This window comes from Gadus morhua, chromosome 21, assembly GCF_902167405.1.
Source record: "Gadus morhua chromosome 21, gadMor3.0, whole genome shotgun sequence".
Classification (NCBI taxonomy): Eukaryota; Metazoa; Chordata; class Actinopteri; order Gadiformes; family Gadidae; genus Gadus; species Gadus morhua.
In genome coordinates, this window is record NC_044068.1 from 19,975,117 (window position 1) to 19,992,738 (window position 17,622).

The 17,622-nt window shown below is 43.1% G+C and overlaps 1 protein-coding gene across 1 annotated transcript; it reads right to left on the reverse strand.

Annotated features, from left to right (window-relative positions):
• Nucleotides 1-4,723: 4,723 nt before the first annotated feature.
• Nucleotides 4,724-7,921, reverse strand: LOC115534642 (uncharacterized). Its single transcript, XM_030345761.1, has 5 exons — nucleotides 6,460-7,921; nucleotides 6,202-6,351; nucleotides 5,834-5,995; nucleotides 5,656-5,745; nucleotides 4,724-5,287 (listed from the first exon to the last, which is right to left on the reverse strand). The coding sequence occupies exons 1-5, from the start codon at nucleotides 7,234-7,236 to the stop codon at nucleotides 4,961-4,963; spliced, it is 1,506 nt and encodes a 501-aa protein (XP_030201621.1). The 5' UTR covers nucleotides 7,237-7,921; the 3' UTR covers nucleotides 4,724-4,960.
• Nucleotides 7,922-17,622: the final 9,701 nt, after the last annotated feature.

Genomic DNA, 17,622 nt, shown 5'->3' on the forward strand with positions numbered 1-17,622 from the left:
TACTAATGCTTATGTGGTGAGACGCAGGGGCAGAGCCCTTTGTAATGATCAGGGCCGTCACAGCCAATGACTTGCGTCTCCACCTTATATATTCTGAGGTAGCTTTTTGTGTCGTGAGGTGCCACAATTTGTCTCCTCGTTACTTCCTGCTACGCCCCTCCAGGTAACTTGCTACCGGTATGTACGCATGCTTTTCCTATGGACGCTCTGGCTCTGATTTGTTTGTAGCATGGTGATTTACTTTTTCACACTGGTCGCTTTGCAGCGCTTGTGCCTGTTGCTTGCTGGTGCCTGCTGGTGCCCTGCCTTGGTTGGTGATGCGTGCAGGATTGTTTGATCGCGTAACAGTCTCGGTGTGGATTCCAACCGAATGGTAACGCTCCAGTAAGGCCGAGCTCTTCGAGTGGCCAACGACGTGCGTCGCGACCTAGGTCGCATTGGTCGCGACGTAGGTCGCATTGGTCGCTGTGTTGGTCGCTCGTCTGGCTGCCGTTTTCTCGTCTGGCTCGGTCGCTCAAAGTCTATGGGCGGTCCTTATCAGTCAATTTGCATGTTATTAACGGGTTTTTTGCGACAGTTGAAGTACCAGAAAGCCATGCTCTCTGGCGAAAGCTACCTACAGCTCTTTATTGCTAATATTGTTTTAATATTTTTATATTGAAGTACAGTTTAAAATGATGAAATCGTTGGTCTATCAGTATCAATAAAATACATAAGTTGTAATTTGGGGTGTATTCAAATAATTTATTTAATTGTATTTTATATCTTATATAGCCTATATATTTGTTTTGTTAAATGTCATTGAGCCTAATAAGGTATATTATGCACAAAGTTCTTCGTTATAGAGCGATAGGCTATACTTTAATATAAGAGGAATAGTTTGAAATCAATGCTACAGTGGCGCAAGCTGTGGTACAAGTGGTAGTGACGCTAAGTTATTGATCCTGAAGGCCGGTGTTCTATTCTCTCCACGGACTGATTCATTTTTGCTCTTTTAGTCAAACTTATTGACGCAATCGGCCTCTTTCATTTAACATTTTTGTATGATTTAGTACGATGGTATGATAATTATATGACGGGCTGCGACGCTGGCTGGTATCGGCTGGCTAGCTGCGACGACAGGCCAGCCGCGCTGGCTGCCACTGTCCGCGCTGGCTGCCACTGTCCGCGCTGGCTGCCACTGGTCGCGCTGGCTGCCACTTGCCGGCCGCGCTGGCTGCCACTTGCCGGCCGCGCTGGCTGCCACTGGCTCTGGCAGGCTGACCGACTAGGTCGCGACCATAAAAGCGTCGCGACCCTTTTGGCGGCAAATAGGTCGCAACCAACCAGAGGTATGGCTGAATGAGCGACCTGTGGCAGCCAGCCATTGTCACCATGGCTGCTACCACAACCAAAAGCCTATGTTATCAGTTAACATCTCATTGAACAGAATAAATATGGGCTACGTGCGTCAGTGAAATAAAAACGTACATGCAATAATATATAGCCTAGCTTAGATATTGATAGACCAATATGCCTTTTTATAATATAAAAATAAATAGGCCTTTTGGTCTATCCATCTATAATTAATTTTAAATTAACTTTAATACAGTGATGCGTATGAATTTGTATTGATTATATTGCATAGCCGCTTCTTTTTTAAATGTCAAAGACTAATAAAATATCCTATGAAGCAAATTATAGTGTAATATAGTTCTATAAAAAGTGTAACGTGTCTATCATAGAAGTCACAGTGGTGTATCTCTTGATAAGTGTAACGATGTTCATCATGTTAGCCACAGTGGTGTAAGTGGTAGCGATGCTAGGTTATTAATCAAGGGGATGTCGGTACGAATTTATTCACAGTCAGATAGATTTTTGCTCTTTTAGTCAAACTTATTGACGCAATCGGCCTCTTTCATTTTAACATTTTAGCAGGATTTAGTACAATGTTATGATAATTATACGACGTAATGACGGGCTGCGACGCTGGCTGGGTCGGTTGGCTGGCTGCGACGACAGGCCAGCCGCTGGCTGCCGCTGGCAACTGCCGCTGGTCGCTGGCACTAGCTCTGGCAGGCTGACCGACCAGGTCGCGACCATAAAAGCGTCGCGACCCTTTTGGCGTCAAATAGGTCGCAACCAACCAGAGGTATGGCTGAATGAGCGACCTGTGGCAGCCAGCCATAGCCAGCGTCAATAAGTTTGACTAAAAGAGCAAAAATCTATCCTATTGTGAATAAATTCGAACCCACGAACCCTTGATTACTAACCTAGCATCGCTACCACTTACACCACTGTGGCTAACAAGGGAAACATCGTTGCACTTAGAATCAATCACACCACTGTGGCTTTTATGATAGACACGTTACACTTTTTATAGAACTATATTACACTAATTTGCTTCATGGGATATTTCATTAGTCTTTGACATTTAAAAAAGAAAAGGCTATAGGCTACAATATAATCAATACAAATTCATACGCATCACTGTATTTCAAAGTTAATTTAAAATTAATTATAGATGGATAGACCAAAAGGCCTATTTATTTTTATATTATAAAAAGGCATATTGGTCTATCAATATCTAAGCTATATATTATTGCATGTACGTTTTTATTACACTGACGCACGTAGCCTATATTTATTCTGTTCAATGAGATGTTAACTGATAACATAGGCTTTTGGTTGTGGTAGCAGCCATGGTGACAATGGCTGGCTGCCACAGGTCGCTCATTCAGCCATACCTCTGGTTGGTTGCGACCTATTTGCCGCCAAAAGGGTCGCGACGCTTTTATGGTCGCGACCTAGTCGGTCAGCCTGCCAGAGCCAGTGGCAGCCAGCGCGGCCAGTGGCAGCCAGCGCGGCCAGTGGCAGCCAGCGCGGCCAGTGGCAGCCAGCGCGGCCAGTGGCAGCCAGCGCGGCCAGTGGCAGCCAGCGCGGCTGGCCTGTCTTCGCAGCTAGCCAGCCGATACCAGCCAGGCGTTGCTGCCCGTCATTACGTCGTATGATTATCATACCATCGTACTAAATCATACAAGAATGTTCAAATGAAAGAGACCGATTACGATTACGAGTTTGAGTAAAATGGCAAATATATACCTGATCGTATCGAACAGCCATTGTGATGATTACCAACCTAGGGACACTACCACTTGTAACACTGTGCCATTGACGTTTTGTCGTTGAACTTTTATTAAACAATATAACTCTATAACGAATAACTTTGTACCTCTACTTTATCAGGCTTAATGATATTTAACAAAACAAATAGGCTATGTATAATTTCGAAAACACATTATTTCAATATGCCCCAAATTACAACTAATATATCACTCTATAACGAAGTGCTTTGTGCATAATATACCTTATTAGGCTTAATGACATTTAACAAAACAAATATATAGGCTATATATAAGATATAAAATTCATTATTTGACTGATAGACTGATAGACCAACGATTTTATCATTTTAAACTGTACTTCAATATCGAAATATTAAAACAATATTAGCAATAAAGAGCTGTAGGTAGCTTTTCGTAGTTGAAGTACCTTTCTGGTACTTCAACTGTCGCAAAAAACCCGTTAATAACATGCAAATTAACTGATTAAGGACCGCCCATAGACTTTGAGCGACCGAGCCAGCCAGCGACCAAAACGGCAGCCAGACGAGAAAACGGCAGCCAGACGTGCGACCAACACAGCGACCAAAGCGACCAACGTCGCGACCAATGCGACCTACGTCGCGACCAATGCGAGCTAGGTCGCGACGCACGTCGTTGGCCACTCAGAGAGCTCGGCCCTGCTCTAACATTCAGCGGTGCGCTGTGAGCCCGCTCGCTTAAGTAGGAAGTTGCCAACTTCCTGGTTGGTATCCCTTATTTTATATCGCTATTGTTTTAGAATTATGTTTGGCACTAACGGGGTGACCTGTATGCCTTCTAGGTACTGCCGATTGTGTCGTTGCCGACTGCTGTTTTTGCCACCCGTTGTTTACCACCAAAGCTGCCCAACTGTCCTGGGCTAGCCTGGAGGATAGCGGCGAAGACGCTAACGACCACTCCTTTTAAACGTGATCTGTCTGTTGACTTGTCCTTGTGTGTTTCTACCTGTCCGTGTCGCAACTAGTGTGTGTGTGTGTAGAGTGTTTGTGAGTGCGTGCGTGTTTGTCCTGGGGAAGTGTTTGGTTTAATTTGCGGGATTCTGTTTATGGTTTGTTTTGAGCCCTGCTTCTGTTAAGCCACTGGCAGGAGGCCTTTTTATAGCTGCGGATAACCAGTGGGCTATCACGCACACTGTAAAAAAGATCTACTTGGTTCTACTTAAAATTATAAGTTTCCCAGCTGCCTTAAAATTTCAAGTAAAAACAACTCATTATTTTGAGTCTAGTTAAGCTTTGAATTACCTTCTGTGAGTCAACATGACTGAACAGTTATTGTCGTTTCAACTTTGCTATGCAAGTTCAAAATAAAGTGAACTAACTTATGTGTATTCTGTTTACTTAACCCCATTAGTGGCTTCAACTTGTAATTTAAATTTAAGAATGTGTTTTATTCATCAATATGCATTCCGTACACTTATCCTCTTTAGTGGGTTCAACCTTGTAATTTAAATTAAGTAATTTCTTTGAATCAGCTTATCAAGTTAAGATTATCTAAAATAATGTCTTGTTTTCACTTAACAATTAGCTACAAAAACACAAATTTGAGTACAATTTTTTTTTTTTATTAAAACCAATGTTAAGCCAATAAAAGCTACACAAGCTTGTGAATGTACAGTACAACAGTAGTTTCCCACTCTGGGCATTTGCGTGCATGAACGTACACTACAACAGTAAAACAACATGAACGTACACTACAACAATAGTTTCCCACTCTGGGCATTTGCGTGCATGAACGTACACTACAACAGTAAAACAACAAAAACACAAAATCACGTCATTTTTTTTGCATTACCATTCCATTCCCGAGTGGGGCATGCTTTACAGTTTATACCTCAGGAGCTTGTTTCGGACACCGTGGACTCTGGCAGAGGCCTCATCTGGTTTGATCTTCATCACTACCTTCTGCAGGAACTCAAAGGAATACTTCATGGCTCGTGGATACTCAAGGTTAACGCAGTAGATGATCCCCAGAAGCATGGTGAAGCTGGATGGCACATCCTTGAAGTTGTGTAGCACAATGTTTTCTTCAACCACAACTGCCACATCGAAGACCTCTGGAAAGGCATCCTGGTTGTCACCTTCATAGCCTATCAGTAGGCCAAGTTGCATCCCCTTCATGGCTGCAGCCAGACTCTCACCATGGGCCTTGAAAAACAGAAAAAAATGGTGGTAATGTTTGGGTCTAGAAGTACATGCGCTGCAAAGCTACTTAAGTCTGTCATCATAAACCTTGACATGCTTTCGGGCTAATAAGAGTCTCCTTGGGATTTCCGTTGTGAGTGTGCAAGTGCATTCTATGTGCAATGCTGAGAGGTTACTGCTAATCTTCTAATCACCACTATTCTACCCATCCCTCCTCCTCCCCATCACTACCATTCTGCCCCTCACTCTTCCCCACATCACCACTATTCGGCTGCCACGGACTTTATCACCCCCCATGAGTGGATCTAATACAATCCGTGTTAAAGATTGTGTGTATGTGTGCTATTATGCATGACAGAAAAAGATCTTACATCACACATCCTAATGATGTCGGATGGGTCTTCGGATAGGTAGTGTGGCAGACCCAGTAGAGCAGCAGTCCTTCTCCTTTCGTTTGTGTTCTACAAGACAAATATAAGCAGTGATTAGATTTTATTGCAAACATAACACCTGGTGCCCAATTTTAGAATTCTCAGCTCGTCTACTCACATCTTTCTTCACACAGTCTAAAATGGCTTTCAGTGCAGGCTTCTTCCCCGACTTGGTCACAGCTTCGTACACTTCAAGCAGTCTTGGTACCAGGTCATCAAGTCCGTTGAGGAATGACTCAAGAAGGTCTGTGCTTACGATTCTTTTGAACTCCGCCCGAACCTGAGAAAAAGACAAAAAGGTTAAGAGCTTCACCGTTTGGTAAGCTAAGGTTGTCTTGTCAAAGGCTTTCATCCACTCAGTTATACTAACTGCAAGACTCAATGCAAAAATGTAATCCAGCTCTTCCTGGAGGGAAGCTCACACATTGATTTCCGGTCAAACATGGATTAAGTGACTAATCTCAGGCGAGTTGTTTATTGTGATACCTGTCTCTCACAGAACATGGCCGGCCATCTGGTCATGACATCCCCGATGAGAGGTTGATCCCCTACGATCTCCTTTCTGCGCTTGGAGAATGTGGCAGACATCAGCTCCTCTATCCGTTGATGATCCAGGTCCTTTTTCAGCATTTCCACCTGGATTGGATTGCACAAGCACAAGGACACATACTAAGACAAAATAGTAGGCTTCACAAACACAAAACCAAAGTGTAGGTATGATGTGTATGCGTGTATATGATGTACCTCAATCATCCTCCGCTTCCCTTCCATGTCTTCAGCACTCAGTCCTTCAGGGGGATCTGGACAGTAGTGGACCTCGCCCTTCTTTGACTTCTTCACACGTGATCCCTTGGCTTCTTCTCCTATTCTTTTGTTGACTCTCACCTCTGGGCATCCAGCTGCACTTAACTTCTGCCGATAGTTTCCGAGCTTAAACTTCAGGCTGTGGAACCAGCCGTACCAACCCTTTCCAGAACCTGGCTCTTTGAGACTGGGATGCTTCTCCACAAGCGCCTTTGCAACATTCTCGTAGTGTTGCCTCTCAGGATAAGGACTAATCTTTGACATGCTGTCTGCAAGTGTGTCCAGGATATCGGTTTTCATACCTTTAGGAATCACCATCACAGATCCATCTTTTGCATATCTTCTATTTGCTTCTTGCAGCGTGAGTTCAACGTCATGTGAGAACTGTGGAATCGGGAAGGGATCAGGCCATTGCTGGGAGTCAGATTCCCCACTACTGAGAGATGGAAGGCTGGCTGTATCCAATGTGGAAACTGAGAGAGCTGCATCAGCTGTGAACAACACTTTCAATGTTGCTCGTTCCTCAGGAAGGTCTCGAATGTCGGTCAGGTTGGTCAGCTGATCCTTGAACGCAGGGTCCTCAAATTGTAAAATAAACCCACCTCTCAGGGAAAGGTTTGCACGCAACACCTCGCACAGTTCCTCAACACTCTGGGGGGTGTTTTCGATGGAAAGGCGTCTGATATCCGTTTCACAGAGGACAACTCGCAGCAGCATCGTGGATCACTTCAACCTGAAATTGGAGAAGGAAAAAGGTTTCATCCCCTGTATACATACAAAAATAATGGTTACTCCTAGAAAGATTTGTAAAACACAAGAGGGTTAATTATTTTGGATCAGGCTGTTAAATGTTATTTTGCAGGACATCCAACACCTGGATTGCTGCTAGAGAGATTTGGAAACATTGCAAGAGGGTTAATTATGCAGGATAACAGTGACGACTTATACCCAGATACCCCCACACTCAAACTTACCGCAGCCTTAAAGCAAGAAGGTTCTGGGAGTGGCTAACAGGCGCCCCTGGATGAAGTAGGACACAAGTGGCATGTAGTCATTGAGATCCTCTGGTTTCACCAAGAGACACTCAGCAGGGCTTTTTATCACGAGATGGTAACTCCTCAAATGCTCCACGTAGAAAGTCGTAAAACGCTCAATGAAGAAACAAACATGACCAGCCAGCACAATGCATATTTCCAAAATCCTTCCGAAGTCTGGTAGTCCACTTGTACTTCCAACAGAGAGTATTATTCCCTTTGAATACTGCGTTCCATTTAAGAAGATACTAGGGGTCAGTCCAACTGTGTCAACATCACTGAATCTATTCAAGATTGCTAGTCTAACACCACCATCTAAGAATTCCAGGCAGACATCAGTCACTTTTGCCGTCTCAGTCTCAGGCTTGAAAATGCTAGGCATTTCAAGATAATATGCAAGCATAAGTTGGTGTCTTGAGGCTAGGGTAAGCAGAATGTTTTTAAAGTTATTGGCATCACGCACTACCTTTTTAAAGAAAGAATGTTTAGCCTCAAACCTGATTGTCCAACACTCTATTAAGGGTCCAAACCTTTGAATTAGGCATGGATAATGCTCAATGAAGTGATGTTTGGGGCGTAACTTGTAATCTGGGAAAACTGTCAGTAGTAACTGTCTATGATCCGATATTTTGGACTGCAAATAACAAAGTGAGTCTAAAGTGTAAGATGGAGTTGCCAAGAGCTCAACCAAGTCTTTCAGTTCAAGGACTATTTCCCATGTTTGATCTCCTTCTGGAACACGGTGGCCGATGATAAGGGGAAGGAAACGCACAAGACTCCAATTTTCGTGGCCATTACCACCTACAGTTCCAGTCTTTCGAAAAGTTGAAGGAATTTTCTGGGGACAGTTTGTCTTATCAGAGAATTTAAAAGGAAAGCTCTGTATTTCACTATTGAGCTCTTCTAATTTGAAATACTTCTTTGAAATCAAATCTGCAAGGCACAGACTTAGTTCTACAGGTACAATCCCTTCCAACACATCATGCAAGAAATCAGGTGGAAAGCCTGTGCATGTGTGAAATCCTGTCAGGCTGTTGAGAGGGCAGTCTCGTTTCACACCATCAACAGATGCAACGTCACTCTGCTTCAACACATTTACAGCTTCATCAAATGACTCTGGTGACCTTAAAACAAAGTTCCCAGTTCTAACATCACACGTCTGTATGTCTTTACGACTAACTAGACAAAACCTACAAAACTTCTCAACATTGAACGACTCTTGGAAACCACCTAAGGAATGTGCAGCTAAGTTGTCAGCAGCAACAAACAAGATGGTGCCTTTAACATTACACCCTAGTTTGTCTACAAACACACCAACTGTTTCAAGACATTTAATATCGTCAATCAGTGGCTTCAAAACACTATCATAACCATAAATCCTGACATGCTCAACCTTGCACAGTAAAGCAAGGTAGATTGATGACAATGCTGACTTGTACCTAGAGGGTAAATTCCCAATAGCCCAATACACACCACAGACTTTATGTTTCTTTTTTGATGTGCCCAACGGATTGCAGATTTCAAAGTCGTCAATATACAAAGTAATAGCTACACTTAGTTCTTGACCTGAGAGAATTCCATTCGATTTATAGAAGTCACCATCCAGAAAAGACTTGTAGTGGCCAGACTGTTCAACTGGTTTGTTTTTCGCTAATGCTTGCAGTACCTCTTCTCTTTTAAGAAGATTGGAAAGTAACTTTAGAATAGGGATATAGACAACAGTATGAGACTTTTCTTGTCTGTTCAAAAGATATTCGACATGCTCAATGACACTAAAGTTCTTTTTGTAATATGACTGTCTTTTGTAGTCGGTGCCTAAAGATCCTTCCCTTGAAAGCAAATTAAGTGGGTTAGCACTTTGAAATGCTTCAGTCAACGATGTCAAACATTCCTCAGATGAGTAATTATGCTCCTTCAAAACATTCTCAATTGACTCCCTAGTTATTTGTCCAGCACGTTCTCCAATATCGAACAAATCATCCACAAGTTCTTGAATCGCAGACTTTGACACATGAAGGACGGCTTGCAGTCGAAGGAAAAGGGATGCAATTCGGCGCTCAACTGACTTCTGTGTAGGCTGAGAGTCAGGTTCAGTCACTGAAACATCTGGTGACTCTAAATCAAAGTTATCCTCTTCATCATTGACAGAATCTTGACTGGGACAATGAAGAATAAGTTCAGGTTTGAAATGATTGAATGTAGAAGCCTGATGATGCCGGCTTCTGTGAGCAGTAAAAGTTGAGGCTACTCTAGATTTAAAAGAGCACCCCACAAACGGGCAATTCACAGTCTCTCTATTTATCAAATGTCTCTTTAAATGAAGAAAATAATGTTTGATGTTGCTTGGCGCTGAAAAACTACAAAGTTCACATCGAAGTTTAGCAATGGGACTCGTTCCTTGTTTGTGGCACTTCAAATGTTGTACAAGTTCCACATGGGATTGAAAGACAGTAAAACAATTAGGGTAAATACAACTAAAACCAGTTATTCCACGTCCATGCTTGTCCTTGTAATGATTTACTATAGCCTTTTGCTTGCATGAGGCAAAATTGCAAAACTTACAAGTCCACTTCATCTAACGTGTAGCCAAGCCTGGTAATTCACAAAGCACCTGAAATACACAAAACAGAAGAAACGCTTTAAGTGATGTGAATTGCAAAAGTGAACAAGAGCACATTTCTAGTTAAGTCTAACTAACAAATTGGATTTATGAATTGCTTCACTTCATTATTTTGACTAATTAAGCTTTGGATTGTTCTTTGTAATGTAGTGTCACCATGACATGATTCATTGCTATGCAAGTTCAAAATACAGTGAACTTATTAACATGTGTTCTGTTCACTAGTGCTGCCGCGATTAGTTGACGTCAATTTTTTTTGTCAACGAATCGTTTTTACTATTGACCGCCTATTTATTTTTGTTCTCCCGTCTCAAACGGCTCACTGTAATTCACCTCCATACAAATATGTGCCTCTGCACACCCTTCTGGTTAATCGGCTATCCTCTTTCTTCCCCCTCCCCCCGCCTTCACTGCTTTGATATGACGCGCGTGCGTGTGTGGCGAGCGTATGCGATTTCAAAGAAACAAACCAACTCAAAGCCGATGCATGCATCCAAAAACTATTCGTTCAAAACCAAATAAACAAATCAAAAACCGCATCGCTTAAAATACTTATTTTCAAAACTTGGGAATTAATACGGCACGGTACCGAGCGGTTGAAAACAATGTTGGCGTCTCATGTGGCTGCCTTGCGCACCTGCGTTATATTACGTATTTAAAAATATACTATATATACGTATATATACACTATAATTAGGCGTTAAGATGAGTCGATAGTGGCCGCAGTACTATTCACCAGTCCTTGTTAGTGGTTTCAGCAGTTATTTTCATCAAAGAATGTCTTTAAAGTAGTTTATCTTGTTTAGACAATTTAAAATAAGTCAGTTCTCATTTAATTCATTCATTTTAAAATAATCACACACGACAAGTGGGTCTATCTGGCTATCCGTGTAGCTAATGCGATCGATGTTCAGTAAAACAAACAGTAATGAACTTGCACAACCAAGCTACGAACAATGGACTGCTAACGTTAGCTAGCGGCCACGCCGCCTGCTAACGTTAGCTAGCGGCCACGCCGCCATGATCGACAGGCAGCTAACATTACTCAGGGCCGAAGGGCAAGTGCATAGACAGTAGAAGGGCAAGTGCACATGTCTGCCTTGCTAGCGTTGGCTACGTTAGCTAACAAGGTAACGTTAGCCAGCCAACTCGGAATGTACCTCGCTAAAATGATATCACAAGTATTGCACATATCGAACGATAGCTAACGTTAATCAAGTTATTTGCTTCATCGACGCACATTCTAAATATAAAAAGAAAAACACGAACACTTACCAAAAGCCGTCTCGACTGCTTGCAGGTGGCTGGCGAGAGGCGCCAACTCCAAATTCAATCTCAACGTCTCGAGGCTGGACTCGCACATGCGCAAAGAGCTGTCCTACGCACACGCCAGTTGCACTGCACTCAATTTAAAATGGCAAGTTCATTCAAGCACCAGGAATTTGTGATTCATTGAAGTAACTTATGAACCTAAATTGGAAGATTGAAAACTCATACATTTGAATTGAAAGGTCATAAAACATTATTTTAAGTTAGAGTTGTTGAAATAAATAAGTTATCATAACTTATTGATCAGATCATTTTTTACAGTGCATGTTTAAGATCCTTTATGGCCTGGTTTGTGTATTTGTGTTATATTTTGTTTGTTTCTTACTGATTTCCTTTTGTGAATTACATTTTGTGTAGTTGTGTGTTTATTGTTTTGTTCAGTCGTTTGTATCTGCCCTCATCTATCTTTTGTTCCTTCGTTTCCAGGCGCTGAGTGCCCACCGCAGGGAGGCAACTAGATCCTTTAGGTGGTGGTGCCCCCATTCCCGAGTGTGGTTTCACGTGTGTCCTCTTGGAATTCCTCTTATTTTATCATTTTGATCCTGTGTTGCTGTGTGGATGTGCGAGCACGAGTGACTGGTTGGTGTTTATGTATCTCCCTCTCCGTCTCCTGGTATCTTGCCCCCTGCTGGTAAGCCTCAGCCCTAAACATCCTGTCTATCCCCTACATACCAATTGATTTCATTTATCCTGTTTGTTACATGTGGAACCCATATGTTTTAGTTAATAAAAACAACCTATTTTTGGAACCTCGTATCTGGTGCCGTCAGTCAACGAACGTGTGTGCTAGATAATTGTTTTGATTTAATCGATTAGTATATCCCTGGGTGCAATTCCTAGGGTGGCGTTGTCGGCTAGCTTGTTTTTCCCGTAATGCCACACTTATAATATGTGGAGTTTGAACCGTCTCACAATCAGCGAAAAATGCAAGAACACAGGAAGAATACAAAATATATGTATTTTATTAAAGGCCCACTATGCAACTTTTTTAGCCAAAATTACATTAAGTATGCAGGTTGAGAGTTATGCTGATGGTTCTGCATCCATTTCTGGGTCGATTGGTGGGTGTGTCATTTACCCATGTCGCCTCTCCAGTGAAAAAGCGCATATGCAACTTGCTCTGTTCGGACCGACACAATTCGGATGCGACGCAACGGAAGTATCCTCGAAAATGTAGTCAGATTGTAGTTTCGAAAATGCTTTACGGCACAGACACACACCCAAACATGGCACCGGCTAGATATAAACAGCCAGTTGCGAGGCAATTGTTGCATTCATCATGGATCAATCGACTAATGGTACGGCCACACCAACCGCGTTACTCGCGTTGGATAACGCAAACGCGCCTAACCTGACGCTTGATCATTGTGTGTCACAAAAATGGTTCAACGCGCCCAACGCGCCTGTGGCTGCGCTAGAGTCCGAGGTAGGAAACCCAAACGCCGCCGTGTTTGGGTGCATGATAGAGTTTAGATCGGGTTAGATTAAATAATCTCGGATATAAATAACGATCTCATCTCATCGTCATCTGTTTATCCGGGGTCGGGTCGCGGGGGGAGCAGCTCAAGCAGGGGGCTCCAGACTTCCCTTTCCCGGGCCACATTGACCAGCTCTGACGTGGGGATCCCGAGGCATTCCTAGGCCAGTGTTGAGATATAATCTATCCACCTAGTCCAGGGTCTTCCCGAGGTCTCCACCTAGTCCAGGGTCTTCCCCGAGGTCTCCTCCCCACTGGACGTGCCTGAAACACATCGCAATGGAGGCGCCCAGTGGGCATCCTTGCCAGATGCCCGAACCACCTCAGCTGACTCCTTTCTAAGTAAAGGAGCAGCGGCTCTAATCCGAGTTTTTCACGGATGACTGAGCTTCTCACCTTATCCCGAGACGCCAGCCACCCTTCTGAGAAAACTCATCTCGGCCGCTTGTACCCGCGATCTCGTCCTTTCGGCCATCACCCAACCCTCATGACCATAGGTGAGGATAGGAACGAAGATCGACCGGTAGATCGAGAGCTTTGCCTTGCGGCTCAGCTCTCTTTTCGTAACAACGGTGCGGTAAAGCGAACGCAATACTGCCCCCGCTGCTCCGATTCTCCGGCCAATCTCACGCTCCATAGTACCCTCACTCGCGAACAGTGGTGGGCAGAGTAGCTAAAAAATGTACTCAAGTAAAAGTACTGTTACTTTAAGATTAGTATTACTCAAGTAGAAGTAAAAGTACTCGTAAAAATAATTACTCAAGTAAGAGTAAAAAAGTATGCAGTGAAAAGACTATTCAAGTACTCAAGAGTACAAGTACTGAGTTTCTCCGATTTATTTTTTAAATAAACAGAGCAACACAAACGGTACAAAATAGACACCAACAAAATATAAAACAGCAATGTTCAAATAAAGATAATGTAAATAACATCCTTTTAAATAAAATAAATAAGGTCTTTTAAAATGTATAACCCTTGAACTAAAACAATAACAAATTAAATCTTTGCAAAATTAAATACATCAACGTGTGTGTGTGTGTGTGTGTGTGTGTGTGTGTGTGTGTGTGTGTGTGTGTGTGTGTGTGTGTGTGTGTGTGTGTGTGTGTGTGTGTGTGTGTGTGTGTGTTTGTGTGTCACTCTGTTCGAGCCTGCATGAGAGTTCAATGTTGTCATCAGCTGTAACGTCTTTCTGACCAATCGCAGTTCAATGCCGACCTGGGCTGTGCCACTTCGGGAGGGGGCGCTCAGTTACTCCTCTAGACAAAACCGAATTGGTTGCGAGTCGACGTTGACCCGGCGCCCCCCGTTAACGGGCCACAGGGAATTTTCCCAACTCTCCCGATTACCACTCTGCGTTGTGCGTGCGTGCGTGCCTGTGTGTGTGTGTGCAGGCGTTATTCAATTGCCTCTCGGCCGCTTGTACCCGCGATCTCGTCCTTTCGGCCATCTCCCAACCCTCATGACCATAGGTGAGGTTAGGAACGAAGATCGACCGGTAGATCGAGAGCTTTGCCTTGCGACTCAGCTCTCTTTTCGTAACAACGGTGCGGTAAAGCGAACGCAATACCGCCCCCGCTGCTCCGATTCTCCGGCCAATCTCACGCTCCATAGTACCCTCACTCGCGAACGAGACCCCGAGGTACTTGAACTCCTTCACTTGGGCTAAGGAATATTCACGTGATAGAAATAGATCTCGCATGTAATAAAAGAAAATATCTAAAAAAACAAAGTAACGACCGTCACGTAGCCAAATGGAACGGCGTAAAAGTACCGTTCTTTCTTCAAATATTTACTCAAGTAAAAGTAAAAGTATGTTGCAATCAAACTACTCCTAAAATTACAATTTATCCAAAAAGTTACTCAAGTATTTGTAACGCAGTAAATGTAGCGCGTTCCTACCCACCTCTGCTCGCGAACAAGACCCCGAGGTACTTGAACTCCTTCACTTGGGCTAAAGACTCATAAATAACGATAATCGGGTTAAATAACTTCACATGGTGTGTCTGGTGTGTTTCCAGCATTCGTAGTGTTGATCAGCAGAGAAATAGTCCGCCAAGACGTTGAGGTTGCTTAGCAACCAGAGACTCTTTCCATGCGAGTGAACGGAGCGTTCACTCTTCGTCATAACTATCAAACCAAACATCCTTCACATTCACCGAGCGAACATTATGAAAGTAAAATGCACATTTCTCGCTAAAAATGTTTCCATAAACGCATTTAATGGCGTAACTATGTTACTATTTCCACCCAGAATAAAGAAAGATGTCGGCCGTATCCTTCTGTGCAAGGGTCACTACTCTCTGTCAGTGACGTCGGGTCAAGCTCCACGCTGATTGGCTATCGTCGCTAAGCGTCGCGCGTTGAAAGTTCTGAACTCCGGGCGTTGGTGCTTTACGGCACAGACCCCCAAACACGGAACCGGCTCGATATAAACACAAACAACTAAGGGATTGTTATATTCATCATAGATCAGCCGCCTAAAAAGAGACAGAGAAACCCAATGTCGGAGGAACAGAAGAAGAGAAAAGGGAGACTGACCGACAGAGAGGCCAGACACGAGTAAACTTTGGGCAAGCTTTTCAGGAATAGCGTGAACTGAAAGAAAAAGAAGACTGCAAATCAGACGCCGACTCGGCCGTGTTGCTTTTGAAATTGAAAGTACCCTTGGGTGAACTTTGTCTTCGTGGTATTCTTGATGTTGATAGTCTCTGTACGAATGTGTTTGCTCAACCATTTTGTTGTGAGCCCTGTAAAAATTGTTTTCTCGACCGTTTTGTTGTGAGCCCTGTATGTTTCTAGCTTGCTTGGTTGCAACCATATAAACACCTTTGTTTCCATGGGTGTTTTGCTGTTCGTCCGTCTCGTCCCCCAGATACAGACTGAATCCCCGAATCCAGGTTCTTGTTTATTTAGATTATTATGTTGGCCAAACCTCTTACACTGATTGTTCTGTTCAACCTAAGATATAACAATTATAATCTAGGATATAAATTCTCCCCGTCAACTATAAAAAAGGATGGATTTATGTTTATTGCAATACAAATACACCATTTTAAAAATATATAACCTTGCCTACACTTTATGAACATCTACTTCGGACATGGCTCCACGCATTCGCCGGCTTCTTTGAAAACAAATGCACATGGCTCGCGTAGAAGTGCATGGGGAAGGGTCGTCAACGAGTTGTTACGACAGTGTTGTGAAATATCTACTACGAAGCTGTAGGGGGCGCAGAAATGTGCGTGCCAGAGAAATGTGCGTGCCAAAACCAAGAAAACAGCCAAGAAATGCCCGAAGTTGCATAGTGGGCCTTTAAGGCCTACACTAACTAAAACACAAGAAATTATAACGGAGTGAGTGAGAGAGAGAGTGAGTGAGAGAGTGAGAGAGAGGGTGAGAGTGAGACCCAATGTCAAGGAAGCATGTTATATTAGTTTTCAGAAATATTTTGTGCCGTATTGCTTTTTATAGATTCATCATGTTAATGCAAATATTCAAGCCTAAAGACCTGTGCCACTTTTCAAACGTTTTTGCAACTTAATGATACGTTGCTATATTTTGCATGGACGTAGCTGGTGTTAAACACCACTGTCACCAATGTCAATTTACTCGCTCACAAGATTACATTATTTATGTATAGGCTAACTATTTATGTTTGTTGAATCGTTTTTTTTAGGGTCAGCCCAGCAAACGGAGGCTTTTGTGCGCCTTAGGGTGGCGCACAAACATTTGTTTACCGGTGGAAGGGATAGTGCCACTATCCAATGTTGTAAAATTAATGCACAACCGATCATTTGCAATGTTTGTAATTTTTAATGAACGTATATAATTGTATTTTATATGATATACTTATGTGTTCAAAGCACTGGTAGATATGAATGAATGAATCAGATCAGTTAAATAATATATCCAAATAAATACACGTTTATCATCTCTTTCTTTGTCTTTTTCCCCCTGCATAATAGTAATCAACCGTACTGTAAATGTGATGCATGAATTAAGTTCTCAGACAATTTCACTTAGTTTTATAAAAATGGAATGGATTTTCCTTTTAATAAAGACAATTCGATCAACCACAACAAAGCTTTTGTGACTTCCCCAAAGAGGCTCCATGCGAAGGAGACATGACCGCATTCATAACAGACAAAAGTCAAATAAATATCGATCAGCTTGATTGCTGCCATGTTTTATTCATAAGCGCACATGTGTTTACAAGCGGACACGCAGTATTAAAAAGCGGAAGCGGAAGCGCTTCCACACTACCAAGTCGTTCCCAAAGTCCGACGTTACAAACGCTAGGAAGCACTCGAGCTAGCACACTAGTCTCATCTCCATAGGACGCGACTAGCAAGGACGCGTCCTAGCAAGGCTGCAGCCTTCACTTTGGGAAACAGCCAGAGAGAGTCTCCGCGCCTCCTTTACGTTTCTTCTCCATTTTTCTGTCAGTTAGTGACGTGACTGATTGACAGCCGAGGCCCAAGGGGCGGGCCCTCTGCTGTGTGTGTGTGATAGGGCCAGGGCCAGCCCAGAACCAATCATAATGAGTTATGGCCTGGGCCAAAGTTTTATTGAACTTTCAGGTTAAGTTGACAGCCCGCGTGACCGAGAGGGAAGGAACGGACCTCGGCCCTCGGCTGTGTGAC

Excerpts from the sequence above, each read along its gene's own strand:
- LOC115534642 (XM_030345761.1), bottom strand. The coding sequence starts at position 7,236 with ATGCTGCTGCGAGTTGTCCTCTGTGAAACGGATATCAGACGCCTTTCC. Across the intron at positions 6,352-6,459 it reads GGAAGCGGAGGATGATTGAG|GTGGAAATGCTGAAAAAGGA; the intron begins GTACATCATATA and ends AATCCAATCCAG. Across the intron at positions 5,288-5,655 it reads ACATCATTAGGATGTGTGAT|GCCCATGGTGAGAGTCTGGC; the intron begins GTAAGATCTTTT and ends CTGTTTTTCAAG.